At 41.7% G+C, this 21,666-nt stretch overlaps 1 protein-coding gene across 6 annotated transcripts in view; it reads left to right on the top strand.

Moving 5' to 3' along the window:
• ARHGAP32 (Rho GTPase activating protein 32) overlaps nucleotides 1-21,666 on the top strand; it is a 416,149-nt gene that overhangs the window by 201,023 nt on the left and 193,460 nt on the right. For 5 of the 6 annotated variants that reach the window (XM_078849914.1, XM_078849912.1, XM_078849913.1 and 2 more), the window contains 3 exons: nucleotides 7,768-7,859; nucleotides 8,948-8,989; nucleotides 9,371-9,455. In XM_078849914.1, the coding sequence (XP_078706040.1) occupies nucleotides 7,768-7,859; nucleotides 8,948-8,989; nucleotides 9,371-9,455 (219 nt within the window). The remainder of the gene's footprint in view (nucleotides 1-7,767; nucleotides 7,860-8,947; nucleotides 8,990-9,370; nucleotides 9,456-21,666) is intronic. The other variant, XM_073321002.2, reaches the window with a different exon arrangement.

The raw sequence follows: 21,666 nt of genomic DNA, 5'->3' as shown, positions 1-21,666 counted from the left end.
AAAGCGAAAAAAATGAAAATATTTTGTAGAAAATTAAGGGGAAACATTCTTTCAAAAATCCCCATCAGAAGCAATTGATATTTTTGACTAGCTCCTAACTTTTAGCAAAGATGCCAAGGATTGAAAAAACCCGGCAGCTGGACCACCCTTCAGACCCACAGAGGCAGTCAGTTCCCTCCAAACTGGATTTGAGACATATTGACTGGGAGGGAGGAAGCTTGTACATGGCTACCTAGTATCCATTCTGTAGGGGTAACCTTCATTCCTGCGCAGAGGGTCAGCTCCAAGTGGTACATAGGGCTTGCAGTGAGCTCTGCGCAGGTGGGAGTAGCTCCATGGAACTCAGTGGGACTAAGAACGTGTGTTGTTTGCAGGATTCAGACTTGACATTGCAAGTTCAGACTGTAAAAGGAAAAGTGGGGACAAAGATTCTGATAACAGGATGGCACGGTTACTTGGTTGTCAAAGTAGACTAACGTTCGGAGGTAATATTTATGATTTTCTTTGAAGAACACGCGTCACAATTCCACCTTGAGGTTACACTGTGCACAGCAGAGTGCGGACTGTGGGAGGAGCAAATCTTAGGAAACTGGTTGCGGCTTCCTGATTCTCTGCTAAGCCCCAGAGTGGCGTAGAGTAGCCTTGGAGACAATCTGCCCTAGGCACCAATGAAGCAGCTGAGGATTCCTGGAGTGCTTTGTGCTCCAACCTTTCTGCTTACCCTGCCCCTCCGCACCTCAACGCGCGCTTGCGCCAGAGTCTGCAGGGAGGGAGATGTAGGAGCTGCCTCTGTCCATACTGGGCACTCCCATATGTTAGGGAAGGCTTTGACTCCCTTTGTGCCACCTTGTTTACTGTTACAACTACTGGAACACTTTTATCGGACTGTTCTCTAATTTTACTTGAATTAGCAAATCGGGCGTCTTGACTTCTGTGCTTGAAAGGAACGTTTTCTAATAAACCCAGTCAGGTTTGTTTTGAGCGAGAACTCTTTCATACTCTGGTATGCTGTGAACTTGTTGGATTTAAATTATTTATGCCTGAGAGGTTTTGTGTCATTTAAATTTCACTTCAGCTACACTAAATAACGATTGCGGATATCAAGGCCAAACATTTCAAACCTGGGTGCTGAAAACAAGGCAACTCAGGAAATGAATATTACAGGTGCTGGGACCCCACAGTGCCTCCTGAATTTAGCAGTAACGTTTTCCAGTGCACCTAAGTGTTAAAGTCTCATTGACTTCCAGTGGGACTTAAGTGTCTAAATCACATAGGTTAGCCTTTTGAAAAGCATCTCTATGCCTAAATATGGCCTTTGGGTACCTTAAGTTAGGCATCCAAAATTTGAAAATATTGGCCCAGTTGTTTATGGTGAATGTATGGGTTTTGAGTGTATGAATGACTTATGCCATGTGAATATGTTAGTTCTGGCTTTAACTTAAAAAACGTTATTGATTAAAATAAGAATTCTCTTTTGTGAAAAATTTCAAAGTGTTGGCTTTTGTTCTGCATCAAAATGAAACTGAGACCTCAAAATTTGTTGCAGGGGGGTGGGGGGCAAGGGGAAAGAAGCACATTCCATTCTCCCTCCACCCAGCCCAACAGCTACATGGTTAGGGCAATTGCTTGGAATAGGGGGGCCTCAGGTTCAAGTCCCTGCTTTGTCTGCTGTATCCCAGGTGAGGGAAGTTCCCTAACCATCAAGTTGTGGTAGCTCTCTCAATCTCTCCTGTTGTATATAAATAATTAACTATTTATTGGGCCAGAGAGAAGAGGCAGGCAGAGCAGGGACTTGCACTTGGGCTGGCCACATAGCAGCCGAGCGCCTCAACCACTTGGGCTATTGGCAGTTCTCGCGGTGTCCCTATGTTTTTGACCAGAAATTCCATCCTTGACTTAATAAACTACCCGGTGAAAGTTTTGGTTTTGACAAATCAACATTTTCTGATGGGGAAAATGTTTGTTGGAAAATTTCCGATTGCCTCTAGTTAAAACTACTCTCTTGTCGTGTTTCAGAGTAACAGCCGTGTTAGTCTGTATTCGCAAAAAGAAAAGGAGTACTTGTGGCACCTTAGAGACTAACCAATTTATTTGAGCATAAGCTTTCGTGAGCTACAGCTCACTTCATCGGATGCATACTATGGAAAGTGTAGAAGATCTTTTTATATACACACAAAGCATGAAAAAATACCTCCTCCCATCCCACTCTCCTGCTGGTAATAGCTTATCTAAAGTGATCACTCTCCTTACAATGTGTATGATAATCAAGTTGGGCCATTTCCAGGACAAATCCAGGCTCTCTCACCCCCCCCCCCACACACAAACCCACTCGGGGGGGGGGGGGGGTTGAGAAAACCTGGATTTGTGCTGGAAATGGCCCAACTTGATTATCATACACATTGTAAGGAGAGTGATCACTTTAGATAAGCTATTACCAGCAGGAGAGTGGGGTGGGAGGAGGTATTTTTTCATGCTTTGTGTGTATATAAAAAGATCTTCTACACTTTCCATAGTATGCATCCGATGAAGTGAGCTGTAGCTCACGAAAGCTTATGCTCAAATAAATTGGTTAGTATCTAAGGTGCCACAAGTACTCCTTCTCTTGTTGTGGAAAAGCTTGCTTCAAAACCCATTGAAGTCAATAGACTGGGCTTTGGATCAGGCCCTAACTTGTTTACCAGGTTTTGGACGAATGCAGATTGAAATAGCACTGACATTTAGCCGTGAGAATTGGAGTAAATCATTTGCATAAGCAGATTTATTATGCAGTTACTAGTTTTCCACGGGACACCGATGCATAAAATATAAGGAACGAAAAGTAGCAGCTGCCTAGGGTCGCCAGCTAATTTTCAAATGTAAATAATTCAGCTGTTTCAAAATGATATTTAAAAACAAATTACTGTGACAAGGAGCACAAAAGATGACAAATTCCTTTGTAATGGATTTTGTTTATATTTGGAGAGAAAAATAATTTAGGGACGATTTCCATGGAAGGTTTCAGAACAAGTGTAAACTGATAATGGGAACTTCAATGTGTGCATGTTTGGGATGGAAAGTAATTGCGTTTAGTTGGGAGGCAAACAGTTATATAATTGCAATAAGTATGTGTTAGTTATTATTTATCTCAATTTTTCTTCTTTCATCAACCAAACTTTCTTTCTTTCTGTTAGTACTTCCAGTAATGACTTCTGACTCGGATGAGAACCAGCATCCCACTAATGCTTCCTGATTTAAGATTTCTCAGTGAGCCCACTGGATTGCTTTTCTGCAGCAAGCCCTTGATTTTAACATTTGTCTCATTGTGGACCATCTAAATTAATAAACACTGATGGGATAGAGAGAGGCATGGATCTTTTCCTAGTATGATTTGGACATAATTCAGTTGGGAAGGGAGAGAACAAGATGAGTTTTCCAAAGATAAATGCTGGTTCTGAAGTGTTCTGCGCTGTGCACTTTGCCTACTCCGCTTTGAGTCCGACATGGGGTGAGCTTTATCTACTGCTGTCATTTGGCTCTGAGCACATCTTTTCCTCTCAGTTTCACTTACCTGGTTTCACATGGCACCAGCTTCTGCTGCAAATGAGAAATGGAAAATTATTTTTCATGCCACAGAAGTTCTTTTCCATGGAAATCGAGACAGGCAATCTATTTCAGGCTCTACCTAAAAAATGCTCACAGGAGGGGCACATTTATTGCTGTAGGTAGTTACTGTATTATGTATTAAGAGCTACAACATATATTACATTGACTGTCTTCTTACCACTGGTTTCAGAGTAGCAACCGTGTTAGTCTGTATTCGCAAAAAGAAAAGGAGTACTTGTGGCACCTTAGAGACTAACCAATTTATTTGAGCATAAGCTTTCGTGAGCTACAGCTCACTTCATCTGATGCTGTAGCTCACGAAAGCTTATGCTCAAATAAATTGGTTAGTCTCTAAGGTTCCACAAGTACTCCTTCTTAACACTGGAATTCACAATGAGACCATCCAGTGTTTTATTAATGCTATTGACCAAATTAATTGTCTATGAACACAGATAGGTCAGGGATTGCTTTATTTAAGGAATTAAATATTGTATTTGTTTTTCTGCAACATGTACTGAATGTTTTACACATAGACTCTTTGTGAGGCAATGGTGTTAAAATATTGCTTAGGCTATCAAAAGCCCAATTATGAGAAGGGTTGAATGTCCTCAGCTCCAGTTTAAATCAATAGTGCCGAAAGGTGGAGGAGGCATCATTCTTAATTGCAGTAACCCTTTTCTTTCCAGGGCAGTGCTTAATGCAACTAGAGTGGAATTCGACTCTGTGCAGAAAACCCGTACACTACTTAAGTCCTACATAAGCCCTCAGGGATTTCACCTCTGTTGCTTAAAGTCCTTATCTTTTTTCACAGACCTCTTATTTAAAAAAGAAACCAAGTAATGAATGGTAGATACTTCTCAATAATCATTTTTCAGCTGTTTGCGGAAGCAATTGGATTTTATCCCCCCTGGTCAGAGATGATTGATTGCTTGAAGGGGACAAGAAGGATCCCCTTTCCCACATCCCATTTATGGTACTGCACAATTTGACAAAGTGCTTCATGGAGGTTGCCTGCTTTTCGCTGAAGCTTCAGGTGTTGGCGAATGGTAGCTGCAGGGTACTGTGCGAGGGGAGGCCACTAACCTGATCTGTAATGGCAACACCAATGTTACCGTGTAGATTTCTCTGAAACTGAGTCTTGGCATGTATATGTTTCAGTGGTGAGTACCTCTGAAATGCATGTATGATTATTGCAAGTTTCATATATCATATAGTGTGCTGTTACCTTGAATTATAATGGTCTCTTCGGGGCAAAGGCCATGTCTTTTTCCATGTTTGTAAATCACAGTGTACACTTACTCTCTATTAAACCTAATAACTTCTGGCAGCTGTTCAGTTCTGGTCAGAGACCTCTCTGCAGACAAGTTTAGGAACATAAGAATGGCATTCTGGAGCAGAGCACTGGTCCATCTACTCCCAACATTGGTGATGGGTTTTACTCAGCCTTCTCATTGTTCTTGCCTTATGAGAGAAGGTACATTGGAGTGCCCGCATTGCCACCTCTATGCCATCCATTGTTTTGGACACCACTCATGTTTTATAGTTTTGTATGTGAAGCAGGAAATACTGTATCTGACCTCTGCATTCTGCACTGTGCTCGCTCCACTGCTCTTGCCATGGTCATTAATGAGCCGCTCCCGGACAAGACCAAGGATCATTGCTTTGTCCTTGCCATCCTCTGCCTGTCTGCTAACTTGGACATAATTGGTTCCCTCCACATCCCATTATGGGCCCAGCCTAAAACCCATGAAAGTAAATTGAAACACTCCAACTGGTGTGTACTTATATAGACCTCATCACTGTAGTACCTCGCAGGTTTTAATGCATTTATCCTCACAACACTTTTGAAGTACGGCATTGCTATTATCTCCATTTTACAGATGGAAACCTAAGGCACAGAGGGGCTAAGTGATTGGCCTGAGGTCACACAGGAAGTCTCTGGCAGAGCAGGGAATTGAACCCAAGTTTCTCAAGTCCTAGGCTGGTGCCCTAACTTGTGGACCATTGTGCCTCTCTTATATAGATATGTAGCAAATTCTGTATGTAACCGTGAGCACCACTCAGGCCTGATTCTCCTCACACTTACACATATATTTTTCTCAAAAAGAAAAGGAGGACTTGTGGCACCTTAAAGACTAACAAATTTATTTGAGCATAAGCTTTCGTGAGCTACAGCTCACTTCATCAGATGCATTCAGGCATTTTCTGTGACCTTCAGTGGAGATACTCCCAATTTAGCCTGCTGTAAGTGAGGAGGAAAACTGGGCTTCTTGTGACCTTTGCTGTTGCAGCCCAGGTCCTAGCATTGTATATTGCCATCCATCACTATGTTACATCCTTATTTATATGGGAAGCTGCTCAGGACAGGGACAGGTTAAATGGACTGTAAGGTTTTGTGTATGTCTATACCACTTCATTGATTTTTTTCCAGTGAAAATAATTTTTAAAGCCTTAAAAGGGCTTCGGGTACACCAAAGCCGTGGATGCCAAACCTCCTGAATTATGGCATATTTCCAGTCAATCTGGATTTTGCGAAAGGGACCCATCTCTATTAAGTAGCCAAGGTGGGAATTTCTCTTCTTGATAGACTGCAATGCATACAGGAACTATCACGGGGAAAAAATATGCACACAGGTTTAATTAAAGCTGCAGTATCCCATTTGCCCATGGCTTGGTACATAAACAGTCTTCCCTATAATGAGAATAAAAAGGTTAAGATGAAACAGTAATACACAGAATGATATAGACAGGTACAATACTTGATTTTATTTTTATCTGTTAAATGTAAAGAGAACGAGAAGAAAACTGGAGTGTAAGGTTGAAAGAGAATTTGGTTCTCTGGTCACACTAAAAATAATTCCAGTTTCTCCTGAACTCATTGGAACTCCTTAATGTCTGTCTAGCATCTAACACTAAAACATGAACAAAATCTATTTAAAAATGTATTGACAGTTATTGCAGTAAAATGGATGTCACAGCCCTGTTTCCTATGTAAATTTCTGGACGAATGAACATCCTTATGGAGGACTTTCTGAGCACCAGGTCTGTGGGTTAAATGTTTTTTATCCTGAGATGTTTCAAATGATCAAAGCCACAGCACATAAACATGAAATTCTTCCCCAGGTGAACAACTTTGTGCCTCAGTGCTATACATTTGTATCTTACTGAAATATAAATTAAATAGAAATCCCACCTACAAACATACCTCTTGATCTCTTGGGGGGTATAAAAGATCATTTATATGGTATTAGAAATCATGTAAAATTGGCAAACCATTATGGAAAATAGCTAAGTTAAAACAAAATGATTTTAATTCCTATATGTATATACCAAGGAAGCTCTTAATTATTCCAGTGTAAGATATGTGATATATCAAGAATATATGAGGTAACTTGGGTCTTAAATAACATGAAATTTTTTTGAGGGAGGCTAAGATAAGAACTGAATGGCACAGATACAACTCACATTTATCCGTGTGAGTGGAGCAAAATATTACATGTCCATTTCACTCTTTTTATTCAGGACTGAAACGCCATTAGATGACAGAGTAGGAAAATTAAGTGTCTGGAATGGGTATGGATAAAAGATTATGCACGTTAAAGCCACCACATAAATTGAAAGCTTCTGCCACCCACAAAATGACAGATGTAAATTTTGTGATGCCTTTTCATTGTGTCTTTTATTATTGATTCATGGTTTTTTTTAATTATATTTGTTTGCTAAGGCCCAGCTTGTTTAAATATTTCAAATAATTCTTCCATATTTAGGCACATAAGTAGCTAACCTGATTTTCAACAGTCCTGGGTACCCAGCAGCTTCAGCAGTGTTGAAAGTCAAGATGCTTAATTAGGAGCCTAAATGGTGGTCTTGGAAGCCTAAAGTTAGGTTACTAGTTTTGAAAATCTCTTCCTTTTTCCTCTTATTCTTTGGGTGTATGATGTATTGGCTCTCCCAGTAATTAGTGAGAATTAACAAGGTTTATTGTAGGTAAGCAGCTAACCATATTTTAGGTTGGAATCCATGGATTCAGTATTTCTGTGCTGCAAGTTACTAAAGTATATCTTGCATACATATGTGAGACGTGCACAGACAGTGCATGTATTTATCTAGTGTTGGAGGCACCAATATGTAGTGTGCGATCAAATCTAACGTTTCTCTTTCTTTTTTTTTTTTTGGCGTGTGTAGGCGAGAGGTGCAGATATCCCTGAGATTCCAGGGGAGCTGCCTCTTCGGACGTGCGGCAGCACAGCGAGCATGAAAATGAAGAATGTGAAAAAGTAAGAGCAATGGGCTTATTTTGTTTGAGAGTTAATTCTGTCGCTTTTCTGTCCTCTGTGCTCCCAGTCCTAGTGTCTGTGATTCTAGCTGTGCTCAAGACTGTCATAGTGCAGTGGAGCCCCAATGCATCCAGAAGCCAGGCTGTAAGCAGTAAAGGATTTCTGGTAGTCTCCTTATCAGAGCAGCGTAGACCTGCTGCCTGGGAAAAGCAAAACGGCCAGTCGGCATGCTCTAAATATTAAAGCTTGGGATGGATGAAGCTTATAGAGGTGGAGGTTTTGTAAACCTTACACGCTTGCTTTTGGGGAGAAGGGTTGCAAAGCTAGTTTGAATTTTGAATCTCACTCTTGCTGTAATTTAAACTCTGGGTTTTCCCCCAAAGATTATTCATAAAAAATAAATTAAAAAAAAAAAGGCTAAAGGCAAGCCTGTGCAAGGTATAAGTGTAGTAGTTCCCCTGTGCTCCTGAGACGGAAGGAAAGCTAAACTGGGACAAGTGGATGACCTTTATTTTTTCATTAGAATTTTTCTATGAGTGTGTCTGCTCTGTTTTTCAGGGTTGGTTTTTGTTTCAGTTTTCACGCTATTTTTTCCCATGGACTGTGTTTTCTCTCTGCCCTCGTTCTGTTCCCTTTTTGTGCTCATTTGCAGAATTCAACCCAATGATCTGAGAATGGGGTCCAAATTAGTCAAAAATGACTTGGCCCATCCATATTTAAAGTGCTGGCAGAAGGTCCACAGCTACCGGCATTGGTCTGTGCATTCAGAGCAATGATGCTCTATCATGCTCTGATGCTGTTAGGGAAAATGGCTCTTTGTTCTATTGCTGAGCAGCTAGATGCTGTATCTCACTTCCCACTTATATTCCCATGGGAAGAGTGAGCCAGATAAAGACAATCTCATTGGCTCACTACCAGAAGTATTTATAGGAGTCTGCAGCAGCTTCAGGAGAAGGAAGATTCTGTTGCAGAACCAGAGCATCTCCCTGTCAGCCATTGCTGTAGTTGGGGATGCTTGGAGATGATTATGTCTCACCGCTGAATTTTAAAAAGCCAAAGGATAAATAGCATTTGTTCTGCACCCTCAGATCCATCAACCCAGAACTGATGGGCTGTGATGCCTTTCACAGGTAAAATTTGACTTTCATGTGTCTCTTATGTCAGGTTGTTTACAGATTAATTTCCCCAGTGCAAGTACAGGTGGAACAGCTTGTCCCTGCATCCTTCCCAGTAGACACTGGCCTTGGTGGTGATGGAATGCACGTGTTTCCCTAAAAAGACAATGATAAATGTCACTTGGCAGTTTAGTTTACCTCCCTCACCAAATCCCTTTCCTCACTGCTTTAGTGCATCAAAATAGCAGCACTTTATGTTCCCTTATCTTCAGGATGATGGATTGTCTTGGTCAGGCGCTTAAATGTAGATGGTCTAGTCGCATTTCATCATGACATGCAATTCTGACAATTGTTTCAGTGATGTGCATCTTATGGGTTGCTTTTGATGTACTTCAGGTTATCCTTTACCAAGGGTCACTTCCCGAAGATGGCGGAGTGTGCACATTTCCATTATGAGAATGTGGACTTTGGCAACATACAGGTAAGTTTCAGATTTCTTTTACATACAAAATTGGGTTGTGTTTGTCTGACTAGCTAACTAATCTGAGCAAAACACTTCATAGAGCTCCAGATAGGTTTGCTTAGTTTGTTAGAGTGTCTGATAATAGGAAGTTGGAGCAGAAAGGGTCCCTTTTTGGGGAGCTGGTTTGATAAACTGGGCCAATTTATGCCCTCAGTTACATTTGTGCACTCCCTTGAAGTAAACGATAGTATATATTGCACCTGGGTGAGTTGATGGCAGTGGCTGTAAAGACTGCAATTGGCACAGAACTTAAATTTTTACGCACAGGTTATTTAATAATGAGGGTGTTTCTTTTTCGTGTGTGTGTGTACATATGTATGTGTGAGAATAAGCATTTGTGCGCCTATTAATGTAGAGTAGTATATGTTGTAAGAATAGATTTGAATTCAGGTTTCCCTGTTCTGTTCACATGACCCTAGACTCGGGTCTTATATTCCAGCAGCTCTGCCCTCCTTAAGGCAGAATACAACAAGGGACTGTCAGTCAGGTTGAGTTCCAGTCGGTTTGCGATGCCGGTTTACCTTCCTCTGTGAATCTGTAGTTCTCTCCAGGCAGAACCCCCCTTTATTGAGTTGTACCCGAGACTTGTCCTGGACCAAGAAACACTATCAGAGACTCATAAATGGTACAAGCTTTGTCCTCTGTCTTCAGAAACAGAAAGCATCATTAACGCCTTCAGCATGTGCCAGCCAGAGAAGCAGCCTTATAGCTGGAGGAGGGTAGAATCCCCAGGCCACAACCCTTTGACATCTAAACCATTTTCTTTCATTTAGGGTAATTTGTATAATGGCTTACCTTAAGAGTTGTGGTTCTGTTTATGTGCGTCTTCTGAGCCATCGCTGTGGAATGTTCTGACTGCTAAGGAGTGTTGTGACAGCAGTCGAGTCCCATGTGGGATTTGATTTCTCAAAGGCAGCTGCTGTCAGGTCACAGGGTTGTCCCAGTATCGTTGGTTAGAGGGAGAAGGTGAAACAGCCTTGCAGGAGATGACTTGTATAAAAATAAGTCAACAACGTTCAGGATTTATTGTTGTTATTAGCACCTTTAGGCCTCCAGTGAGTTCAGAGCCCCATTGTGCAAGACACTATATATGCAGACAGTAGACCTAACAGTCTAAACAGAAAAAACAGGCAATGAGTTGGAGAGGATACAGGCAAGAGGTGAAGTGACTTGCCCATGGTTACAGTGGCAAATCAACGATAGAACCCATAACTTCTGAATTCCATATCAGTACCCTCTCCCCTCGACCATACCCACTCTCCATACTATAAGATGATGCCATCTCCATTCTCATTGGTCAGTAGGAAATGTACCAACAGGAGCAGGATCCAGTCCTTGTACTGCATTGTAGTTCTGGAAAAGTGTGGCTAACTCTGCATTCCTACCTGTGCCTCCTTTTATTTTTTCAGAAGTGACCCTATTAATCTTTTAGTTATTATAAAAAAGGTTTTATAATGGAGTAGCTGCTAAATACATCTCTCTCCCTCTATAGATTTATATTTTACTGCATTGTGCATTCCTCCGAGAATTTTCTTTCGCTTTTGTCATTCAGAGATAGTGAGTATCATAGAATCATAGAATATCAGGGTTGGAAGGGACCTCAGGAGGTCATCTAGTCCAACCCCCTGCTCAAAAGCAGGAGCCATACCCAATTAAATCATCCCAGCCAGGGCTTTGTCAAGCCTGACCTTAAAAACTTCTAAGGAAGGAGATTCCACCACCTCCCTAGGTACTCCCTGAGTACTTAGTCTTCACAATGCATAATGCATGTACTTGCGTGAAATTGCATCCTGTTGCATATTATTTTTGCTTAAAATATTTTGAAGACAATTGATGGAATTGCATTTGTGGTTGAAGTATATATTGACTTTTTCTAATGCTGCAGGCTCAGTTACAAGTCTGATGGCAGGGAGATGCCATCACAGTGTGAAGTCAGATTGATGTGTTCGTACAAATTTTCTTCACATTGTTCTTCAAATGAATCTGAATCCTGATCTGGGGTAAAATTTTCCAAAATGAGACTTAGGGCTTATCTACATGTGGAATTTAGAAAAGTTAATCTGAATTCACTAAAGGTGTGAATTGAAAGTGGATTGGATAAACAGAATTAAATCTCTGTGTGGATGCTTTGATTTAGAATTAAAGTGGCCTTAATTTTGTTTACTTTAATTCACTTTGGAAGTGAATTGAGCTAAATTGATTTGAGGTCACTTTAATTATGAATCAGAATGCCCAGAAAGGGACTAAATGCAGTTTAACTAATCCACTTTAAATTCAAACCTTTAGTTGATTTGGGTGAACTTTTCTGAGTATCCTCGTGTAGCCGTGTCCTTAGGCTCCTAAGTGCCTACATTATTTTTGAAAATGGGACTTTGGATCCCATAATGTGAAAATTTGTGAAAACTTGTGAAAATTTCCCCCCTAGGTTCTTATTTAGAAAACAGTTAAGCACATGCATAACTTAACAGTGGGACTACTCATATGCTTAATGTTAAGCATGTGGTTCAATGCTTCGCTGAATTGGGGCCCTAATTACCTGCCCTATTTCTCTAATTCCCAGTTTCTGCTGAACAGTGACTGCTAGTCAAGTCAAGTTGTGCAGTGATTTTGTAATGTGAGCAAAAACACACTCAGGCACAGGTTGAGATTCATTGCTCTTGTGAACTAAACCACATTTGAGCCCAGGTCTCTAGCTATGAAAGATTAGGGGCATTATGATGCTTCCTTGGTAGCAGAAGACTGAGTATTAAAAGGCCAAAGAAGAAAAACAAATTAAAACCGTTAGTACAGCATGAATATAGTTCCCTGCGGTAGAGAATAGCATTGGATAGGGCTCACGTATCTTAAGTGGTGCATTTGTGCTAATAAATTGAACTAGACAAGACAATAAGAGTAGGCTGGAACGACATACTTTTAAATGATAGTTTGACACCTAATAGCAAATTACTAACTTTAATCTGAAGGGGTAGTGGGTGTAATTCCCTTTGAAGAACTATTCACTCTTAAAAATTTGCATAATAGACAGGCAGTATTTTATGGCGACATCAGTAATTATATAAAGGGGTCTAATAACAGTTTGGCCAGCTTTCAAATTGATTTTTAATGTTTATGTCATCTGTGATAGGGGTTTGGTGGAGCAATGGGACTTGACAGCTTGAAAATTCACTTCCAGAAACTCGCTCCTCGATCAGTCTCATGAAATGGGTGAAAATGGATTTGTTCTCTTTTTACCATAGTGCTGGATTAACCAAACCATGCTCATTTCTGCATGATTTTCCTGTTAAGGGAGACCCAGGAGTGATCTATCTGGGGTGTTGAATGTCAGTGATGAGGTGCTTGGGTAGAGCTGTATCTGGCAATAGTGCTAAACATTGATTGCCTGGGTGGTGCTGGTCAGCATTAAAGATTCATAGATTCATAGATTCATAGATATTTAGGTCAGAAGGGACCATTATGATCATCTAGTCTGACCTCCTGCACAATGCAGGCCACAGAACTTCACCCACCACTCCTAAAAAAGACCTCACACCTATATCTGTGCTATTGAAGTCCTCAAATTGTAGTTTGAAGACCTCAAGGAGCAGAGAATCCTCCAGCAAGTGCCCCATGCCCCATGCTACAGAGGAAGGCGAAAAACCTCCAGGGCCTTCCAATCTGCCCTGGAGGAAAATTCCTTCCCGACCCCAAATATGGCGATCAGCTAAACCCTGAGCATATGGGCAAGATTCATCAGCCAGATACTACAGAAAATTCTTTCCCAGGTAACTTGGATCTTACCCCATCTAAAAACCCATCACAGGCCATTGGGCCTATTTACCATGAATATTTAATTACCAAAATCATGTTATCCCATCATACCATCTCCTCCATAAACTTATCGAGTTTAATCTTAAAGCAAGATAGATCTTTTGCCCCCACTACTTCCCTCGGAAGGCTATTCCAAAACTTCACTCCTCTGATGGTTAGAAACCTTCGTCTAATTTCTAATCTAAATTTCCTAGTGGCCAGTTTATATCCATTTGTTCTTGTGTCCACATTGGTACTGAGTTTAAATAATTCCTCTCCCTCTCTGGTATTTATCCCTCTGATATATTTATAGAGAGCAATCATATCTCCCCTCAACCTTCTTTTAGTTAGGCTAAACAAGCCAAGCTCCCTGAGTCTCCTTTCATAAGACAAGTTTTCCATTCCTCGGATCATCCTAGTAGCCCTTCTCTGTACCTGTTCCAGTTTGAATTCATCCTTCTTAAACATGGGAGACCAGAACTGCACACAGTATTCCAGGTGAGGTCTCACCAGTGCCTTATATAACGGTACTAAAACCTCCTTATCCCTACTGGAAATACCTCTCCTGATGCATCCCAAGACGACATTAGCTTTTTTCACAGCCATATCACATTGGCAGCTCATAGTCAACCTATGATCAACCAATACTCCAAGGTCCTTTTCCTCCTCCGTTACTTCTAGTTGATGCGTCCCTAGCTTATAACTAAAATTCTTGTTATTAATCCCTAAATGCATGACCTTACACTTCTCACTATTAAATTTCATCCTATTCCTATTACTCCAGTTTACAAGGTCATCCAGATCCTCCTGTAGGGTATCCCTGTCCTTCTCTAAATTAGCAATACCTCCCAGCTTTGTATCATCTGCAAACTTTATTAGCACACTCCCACTTTTTGTGCCCAGGTCAGTAATAAAAAGATTAAATAAGATTGGTCCCAAAACTGATCCTTGAGGAACTCCACTGGTAACCTCCCTCCAACTTGACAGTTCACCTTTCAGTAGGACCCGTTGTAGTCTCCCCTTTAACCAATTCCCTATCCACCTTTCAATTTTCCTATTGATGCCCATCTTATCCAATTTAACTAATAATTCCCCATGTGGCACAGTATCAAACGCCTTACTAAAATCTAAATAAATTAGATCCACTGCGTTTCCTTTATCTAAAAAATCTGTTACTCTCTCAAAGAAGGAAATCAGGTTGGTTTGGCACGATCTACCTTTTGTAAAACCATGTTGTATTTTGTCCCATTTACCATTGACTTCAATGTCCTTAACTACCTTCTCCTTCAAAATTTTTTCCAAGACCTTGCATACTACAGATGTCAAACTAACAGGCCTATAATTACTTGGATCACTTTTTTTCCCTTTCTTAAAAATAGGAACTATGTTAGCAATTCTCCAATCATATGGTACAACCCCTGAATTTACAGATTCATTAAAAATTCTTGTTAATGGGCTTGCAATTTCTTGTGCCAATTCTTTTAATATTCTTGGATGAAGATTATCTGGGCCCCCCGATTTAGCCCCATTAAGCTGTTTGAGTTTCGCTTCTACCTCAGATATGGTGATGTCTACCTCCATATCAGTAAAGAACTGCATGTGGTACTGGATATATCTACTGGGTTTCAGGGATTTAGACGTTCAGCCTCCAATGAAATTAATGGGTGTTGGATGCTGCAGTATCCAAGGAAATTTTTCTAAATCATGGCCTGAAAAGGGTTTTTAAAAACTTTTCTTGCTACTTTCCATGGAACACAAACCAAGTGAAATTTATTATACAAATGATGACGAATTCTTCTGAGGACTGAGTCACTAGAGGGCAGTAGAGCTGACGGTTCATGTAGTCAGTAAATCCAAACAAGGTGCCAGAACTTATTGTTACTGAAGAACAAGCTGCATCAGTTTATTATAAAGTGTTACACAATCCATAAACCCATTTATTATTTATATGTCCAGCCAGTGCCCCAGCTCAGAGAGTTCTATGACCCCAAGAATCTGGTTGCTGGATGAGTTGCCTTACCATAGTACTGATAGACCAGGTCCCATTGTGCTAACACAGTACAAACACACCAGCTCTGTTCTGTCATTGTGGCCTGATAGCTTTTACATGTGGTTTATTTAAGCACATTCCTCTGTGGCTGGATTATCATGTTGTGTCCCAAAGGCTGCATGGATTAATGGACTGAGCACAGCCCTGGGTCCCAGAAACTTTTGAGTTCTAATCCTGATTCGATTACTTGCTTACTTTGGCTTCGAGAATGTTAATTTAACCTCTCTCTGCCTCAGTTTCCCCATGTATAAATAGGGATAACACTTCTCTACCTCACGAGGATGTACTGAAGCTTAATTTATTAAGGTTTGTACAGAGCTTTGAAAACATAAAGTACGATACGAATGTTAACTATTGTCATCTTACCAATCCACTGAAGAACAGAAGGTTCCATTAGTCAGCAGTAAATGAATAAAGAGCCTCTGAAGCATTGCCTTGCTTACTAACATTTATATTTTTTTCCGCATTGAAGCTGTGCAGCAAATGCATATTCAGTCTTGATTTGAGGCACTGAAATGAATGGTGGAAAAATACTTTCTCAAAGACTTGCGCTTTCATTAAAAAAAAAACCCCACAAATCTTTCTGCAAGATTGCTGTAAGGAAAATGTTAGCTCACCAGGCAACTAATGGAATTTATTGGTGCACCCAGTTGGGATCAAAACTTTCGTAATGGGATGTGCTTTGTTGATCTCAACATTGTAAAGAATTTACTGGTATATTGAGGAAATAAATTATATTTAGTATTGCATGTATCCTTCAGGTTTGCATCATTGAATTTTTAATTATATGCTGAAAGGTCAGGCTCTGCATGATAATTTTTTTAAAATCTAACAATGGGTGAGCTTTCACAAGTCTGACTGGTTTTGGTATGGGGAGGAGGGAAGATATATGTAATGCAGCCCTGTCTGCAGAACATACCTTCTACACCAAATGTTATTATGCGGCAGTCAGAATGTGGTGACTCAGTGTCATTAGACTGGACTGTCATCTTCCCCCTCCCCTGCTTAGCTCCTTTTCCCTTTCCATCCTTCTTGTTCTCTGTCTGGTAATTGTGATGTGGGGCCTTGCACATGGTCCACAGTCCCTCACAATTCAGTGGATGTCACATGGTGAAAAGACTAGCAGGTCTCCTAGCCAACACTGTTTATAGTATTAGACAGGCAGTTGTGGAAAACACTGAGCCGTGAGTCAGAAGACCTGTGTATTATTCCTAGCTCTTCCACTGACTGACTGTGTGACCTTGGGCAAATCATTTAGAACCCGTCAAGCAAAACGCTTTAGTGTACACTCATTTTTAAAGGTACACCAGTAGAAGAACGTTTAGGGGGTGGCCATTTTCAAGAGCTGACTTAACCAAAATTGCCCTGTCACTTACCCTGTTCACAACCACTCCACTTTCCCGCATCATTTTATCTAAAACTGTACCAACTCCACTTCTCCAAAAAAGCACCTGAAGTCCATTTCTAAAAGTGACTTCGGACTCATTGACCCCGGGTAAAACCTAAGGCTTGACTACACACAGAACTGTACAGTTTTAAACAATTAATACTGTAGTGCGGCATAGTCCTTCTAAGGTGGATGCAGGAATACTAGAGGAAAGGTAAGTCTATCAATATAGTATATTCTCGTAAGGCAGGGAGAGGCAGAGATAATGGGCACTGGAGGTAGCTTTAATTCTTTTAGAAATAAAATTCAAGTTTATTCTTGATTTTTCATACTCTTTGGTTGAGTGTGCATTAGAACTGCAATATGAACAGCTGAGGAGCATAATGGTTAGCTGGTCACATTTTTTGTTCTTTCCAGAGTCCAGTGGGATGGAATAAAGGGTTATGATCATTCTTTTTCCTCAGGCGCCCTATCATTTGACAGATTACCCCTTCAGGCCATGTGTTCTGTGTGAATATTTATGTACCAGCACACTGACTGACTGACTAAAACCCCAAAAGGGATAGCTGTCTGAGGAGGACCGGATTGCTGCGCATGGAAGGTCCACTCTCTGTCATCCATCAACCCCTGGCATTGCAAGTGGTATGAGTGTATTATAAGTGTATGATCAGGGGTAGAGGAAGTACTTGAACTCAAAAAGAAAAGGAGTACTTGTGGCACCTTAGAGACTAACCAATTTATTTGAGCATGAGCTTTCGTGAGCTACAGCTCACTTCATCAGATGTTTACCGTGGAAACTGCAGCAGACTTTATATACACACAGAAATCATGAAACAATACCTCCTCCCACCCCACTGTCCTGCTGGTAATAGCTTATCTAAAGTGATCAACAGGTGGGCCATTTCCAGCACAAATCCAGGTTTTCTCACCCTCCACCCCCCCACACAAATTCACTCTCCTGCTGGTGCTAGCCCATCCAAAGTGACAACTCTTTACATAATCAAGTCGGGCTATTTCCTGCATAGATCAAGGTTTTCTCACATCCCCCCCACCCCCATACACACACAAACTCACTCTCCTGCTGGTAATAGCTCATCTAAACTGACCATTCTCCAGGTTTAAATCCAAGTTAAACCAGAACATCTGGGGGGGGGGGGGGGTAGGAAAAAACAAGAGGAAACAGGCTACCTTGCATAATGACTTAGCCACTCCCAGTCTCTATTTAAGCCTAAATTAATAGTATCCAATTTGCAAATGAATTCCAATTCAGCAGTTTCTCGCTGGAGTCTGGATTTGAAGTTTTTTTGTTTTAAGATAGCGACCTTCATGTCTGTGATTGCGTGACCAGAGAGATTGAAGTGTTCTCCGACTGGTTTATGAATGTTATAATTCTTGACATCTGATTTGTGTCCATTTATTCTTTTACGTAGAGACTGTCCAGTTTGACCAATGTACATGGCAGAGGGGCATTGCTGGCACATGATGGCATAGATCACATTGGTGGATGTGCAGGTGAACGAGCCTCTGATAGTGTGGCTGATGTTATTAGGCCCTGTGATGGTGTCCCCTGAATAGATATGTGGGCACAATTGGCAACGGGCTTTGTTGCAAGGATAAGTTCCTGGGTTAGTGGTTCTGTTGTGTGGTATGTGGTTGTTGGTGAGTATTTGCTTCAGGTTGCGGGGCTGTCTGTAGGCAAGGACTGGCCTGTCTCCCAAGACTTGTGAGAGTGTTGGGTCATCCTTTAGGATAGGTTGTAGATCCTTAATAATGCGTTGGAGGGGTTTTAGTTGGGGGCTGAAGGTGACGGCTAGTGGCGTTCTGTTATTTTCTTTGTTAGGCCTGTCCTGTAGTAGGTAACTTCTGGGAACTCTTCTGGCTCTATCAATCTGTTTCTTTACTTCTGCAGGTGGGTATTGTAGTTGTAAGAAAGCTTGACAGAGATCTTGTAGGTGTTTGTCTCTGTCTGAGGGGTTGGAGCAAATGCGGTTGTATCGCAGAGCTTGGCTGTAGACGATGGATCGTGTGGTGTGGTCAGGGTGAAAGCTGGAGGCATGCAGGTAGGAATAGCGGTCAGTAGGTTTACGGTATAGGGTGGTGTTTATGTGGCCATTGTTTATTAGCACTGTAGTGTCCAGGAAGTGGATCTCTTGTGTGGACTGGACCAGGCTGAGGTTGGTGGTGGGATGGAAATTGTTGAAATCATGGTGGAATTCCTCAAGGGCTTCTTTTCCATGGGTCCAGATGATGAAGATGTCGAAGATGGCGCCCCATCATCATCATTCCAGATGATGAAGATGATGAAGATGGCGCCCCATCATCTCAGGCATTGGCACCCTGACAGCAGGATTGTCTGGCTATGTAGACTCCCTCCTCAGGCCCTACGCTACCAGCACTCCCAGCTACCTTCGAGACACCACTGACTTCCTGAGGAAACTTCAATCCATCGGTGATCTTCCTGATAACACCATCCTGGCTACTATGGATGTAGAAGCCCTCTACACCAACATTCCACACAAAGATGGACTACAAGCCGTCAAGAACACTATCCCCGATAATGTCACGGCTAACCTGGTGGCTGAACTTTGTGACTTTGTCCTTACCCATAACTATTTCACATTTGGGGACAATGTATACCTTCAGATCAGCGGCACTGCTATGGGTACCCGCATGGCCCCACAGTATGCCAACATTTTTATGGCTGATTTAGAACAACGCTTCCTCAGCTCTCGTCCCCTAAAGCCCCTACTCTACTTGCGCTATATTGATGACATCTTCATCATCTGGACCCATGGAAAAGAAGCCCTTGAGGAATTCCACCATGATTTCAACAATTTCCATCCCACCACCAACCTCAGCCTGGTCCAGTCCACACAAGAGATCCACTTCCTGGACACTACAGTGCTAATAAACAATGGCCACATAAACACCACCCTATACCGTAAACCTACTGACCGCTATTCCTACCTGCATGCCTCCAGCTTTCACCCTGACCACACCACACGATCCATCGTCTATAGCCAAGCTCTGCGATACAACCGCATTTGCTCCAACCCCTCAGACAGAGACAAACACCTACAAGATCTCTGTCAAGCTTTCTTACAACTACAATACCCACCTGCAGAAGTAAAGAAACAGATTGATAGAGCCAGAAGAGTTCCCAGAAGTTACCTACTACAGGACAGGCCTAACAAAGAAAATAACAGAACGCCACTAGCCGTCACCTTCAGCCCCCAACTAAAACCCCTCCAACGCATTATTAAGGATCTACAACCTATCCTAAAGGATGACCCAACACTCTCACAAGTCTTGGGAGACAGGCCAGTCCTTGCCTACAGACAGCCCCGCAACCTGAAGCAAATACTCACCAACAACCACATACCACACAACAGAACCACTAACCCAGGAACTTATCCTTGCAACAAAGCCCGTTGCCAATTGTGCCCACATATCTATTCAGGGGACACCATCACAGGGCCTAATAACATCAGCCACACTATCAGAGGCTCGTTCACCTGCACATCCACCAATGTGATCTATGCCATCATGTGCCAGCAATGCCCCTCTGCCATGTACATTGGTCAAACTGGACAGTCTCTACGTAAAAGAATAAATGGACACAAATCAGATGTCAAGAATTATAACATTCATAAACCAGTCGGAGAACACTTCAATCTCTCTGGTCACGCAATCACAGACATGAAGGTCGCTATCTTAAAACAAAAAAACTTCAAATCCAGACTCCAGCGAGAAACTGCTGAATTGGAATTCATTTGCAAATTGGATACTATTAATTTAGGCTTAAATAGAGACTGGGAGTGGCTAAGTCATTATGCAAGGTAGCCTGTTTCCTCTTGTTTTTTCCTACCCCCCCCCCCCCCCCCAGATGTTCTGGTTTAACTTGGATTTAAACCTGGAGAATGGTCAGTTTAGATGAGCTATTACCAGCAGGAGAGTGAGTTTGTGTGTGTATGGGGGTGGGGGGGATGTGAGAAAACCTTGATCTATGCAGGAAATAGCCCGACTTGATTATGTAAAGAGTTGTCACTTTGGATGGGCTAGCACCAGCAGGAGAGTGAATTTGTGTGGGGGGGTGGAGGGTGAGAAAACCTGGATTTGTGCTGGAAATGGCCCACCTGTTGATCACTTTAGATAAGCTATTACCAGCAGGACAGTGGGGTGGGAGGAGGTATTGTTTCATGATTTCTGTGTGTATATAAAGTCTGCTGCAGTTTCCACGGTAAACATCTGATGAAGTGAGCTGTAGCTCACGAAAGCTCATGCTCAAATAAATTGGTTAGTCTCTAAGGTGCCACAAGTACTCCTTTTCTTTTTGCGAATACAGACTAACACGGCTGTTCCTCTGATACTTGAACTCAGAATCACTTCCGCCGGTCTAGGCAGCAGCTGCTGGGAATCCCTATTATATGTTGAGCAGATTTGCTGCAGAATGCCTTCAGCAAGCTGAGACTTTGCAGCCAAGAAGACACACCATGTTTCTGCTGTGGCTGTAGTTGGAGCCTGTAAGCGTATTTTCCTGGTGTGTCTTAGGAAGCAGACCCTTGTAGAGATCAGCTTGGTTCTCTTTGTGCCTTTCATGAGTAAAGCCTGTTGTTAAGGGGTTTTCTTTGTTTTTTGTTTTTAAATAATGTTCAAGGGGGGAAAAAAGCTTATAACTATTTATTTATTTGTTATCTGAGGGGGAAAAAATCTCCAAAGAGCCTGTGAAAGATTCAAAAAGAAGCACAAATGTTAGGCTTGAAATTCCCTGTTAACCTTACAAGCACAAAACAGCCTCTCTCTTCCTTCCCTTCCATAAAGAGAAAAGGGGATATGCACAGTAGAAATCACTCAAACAACCATAATTCTGCCCTATATCATTGCCCACAGGAGACAGTAAGCCTGGGAATTTGGTTTAGGTTTTTAAAAAAATGTTTGAGAGGCTG

Source organism: Lepidochelys kempii, chromosome 22 (assembly GCF_965140285.1).
Source record: "Lepidochelys kempii isolate rLepKem1 chromosome 22, rLepKem1.hap1, whole genome shotgun sequence".
Lineage (NCBI taxonomy): Eukaryota > Metazoa > Chordata > Testudines > Cheloniidae > Lepidochelys > Lepidochelys kempii.
This window is presented reverse-complemented; position numbering and strand designations above follow the sequence as displayed.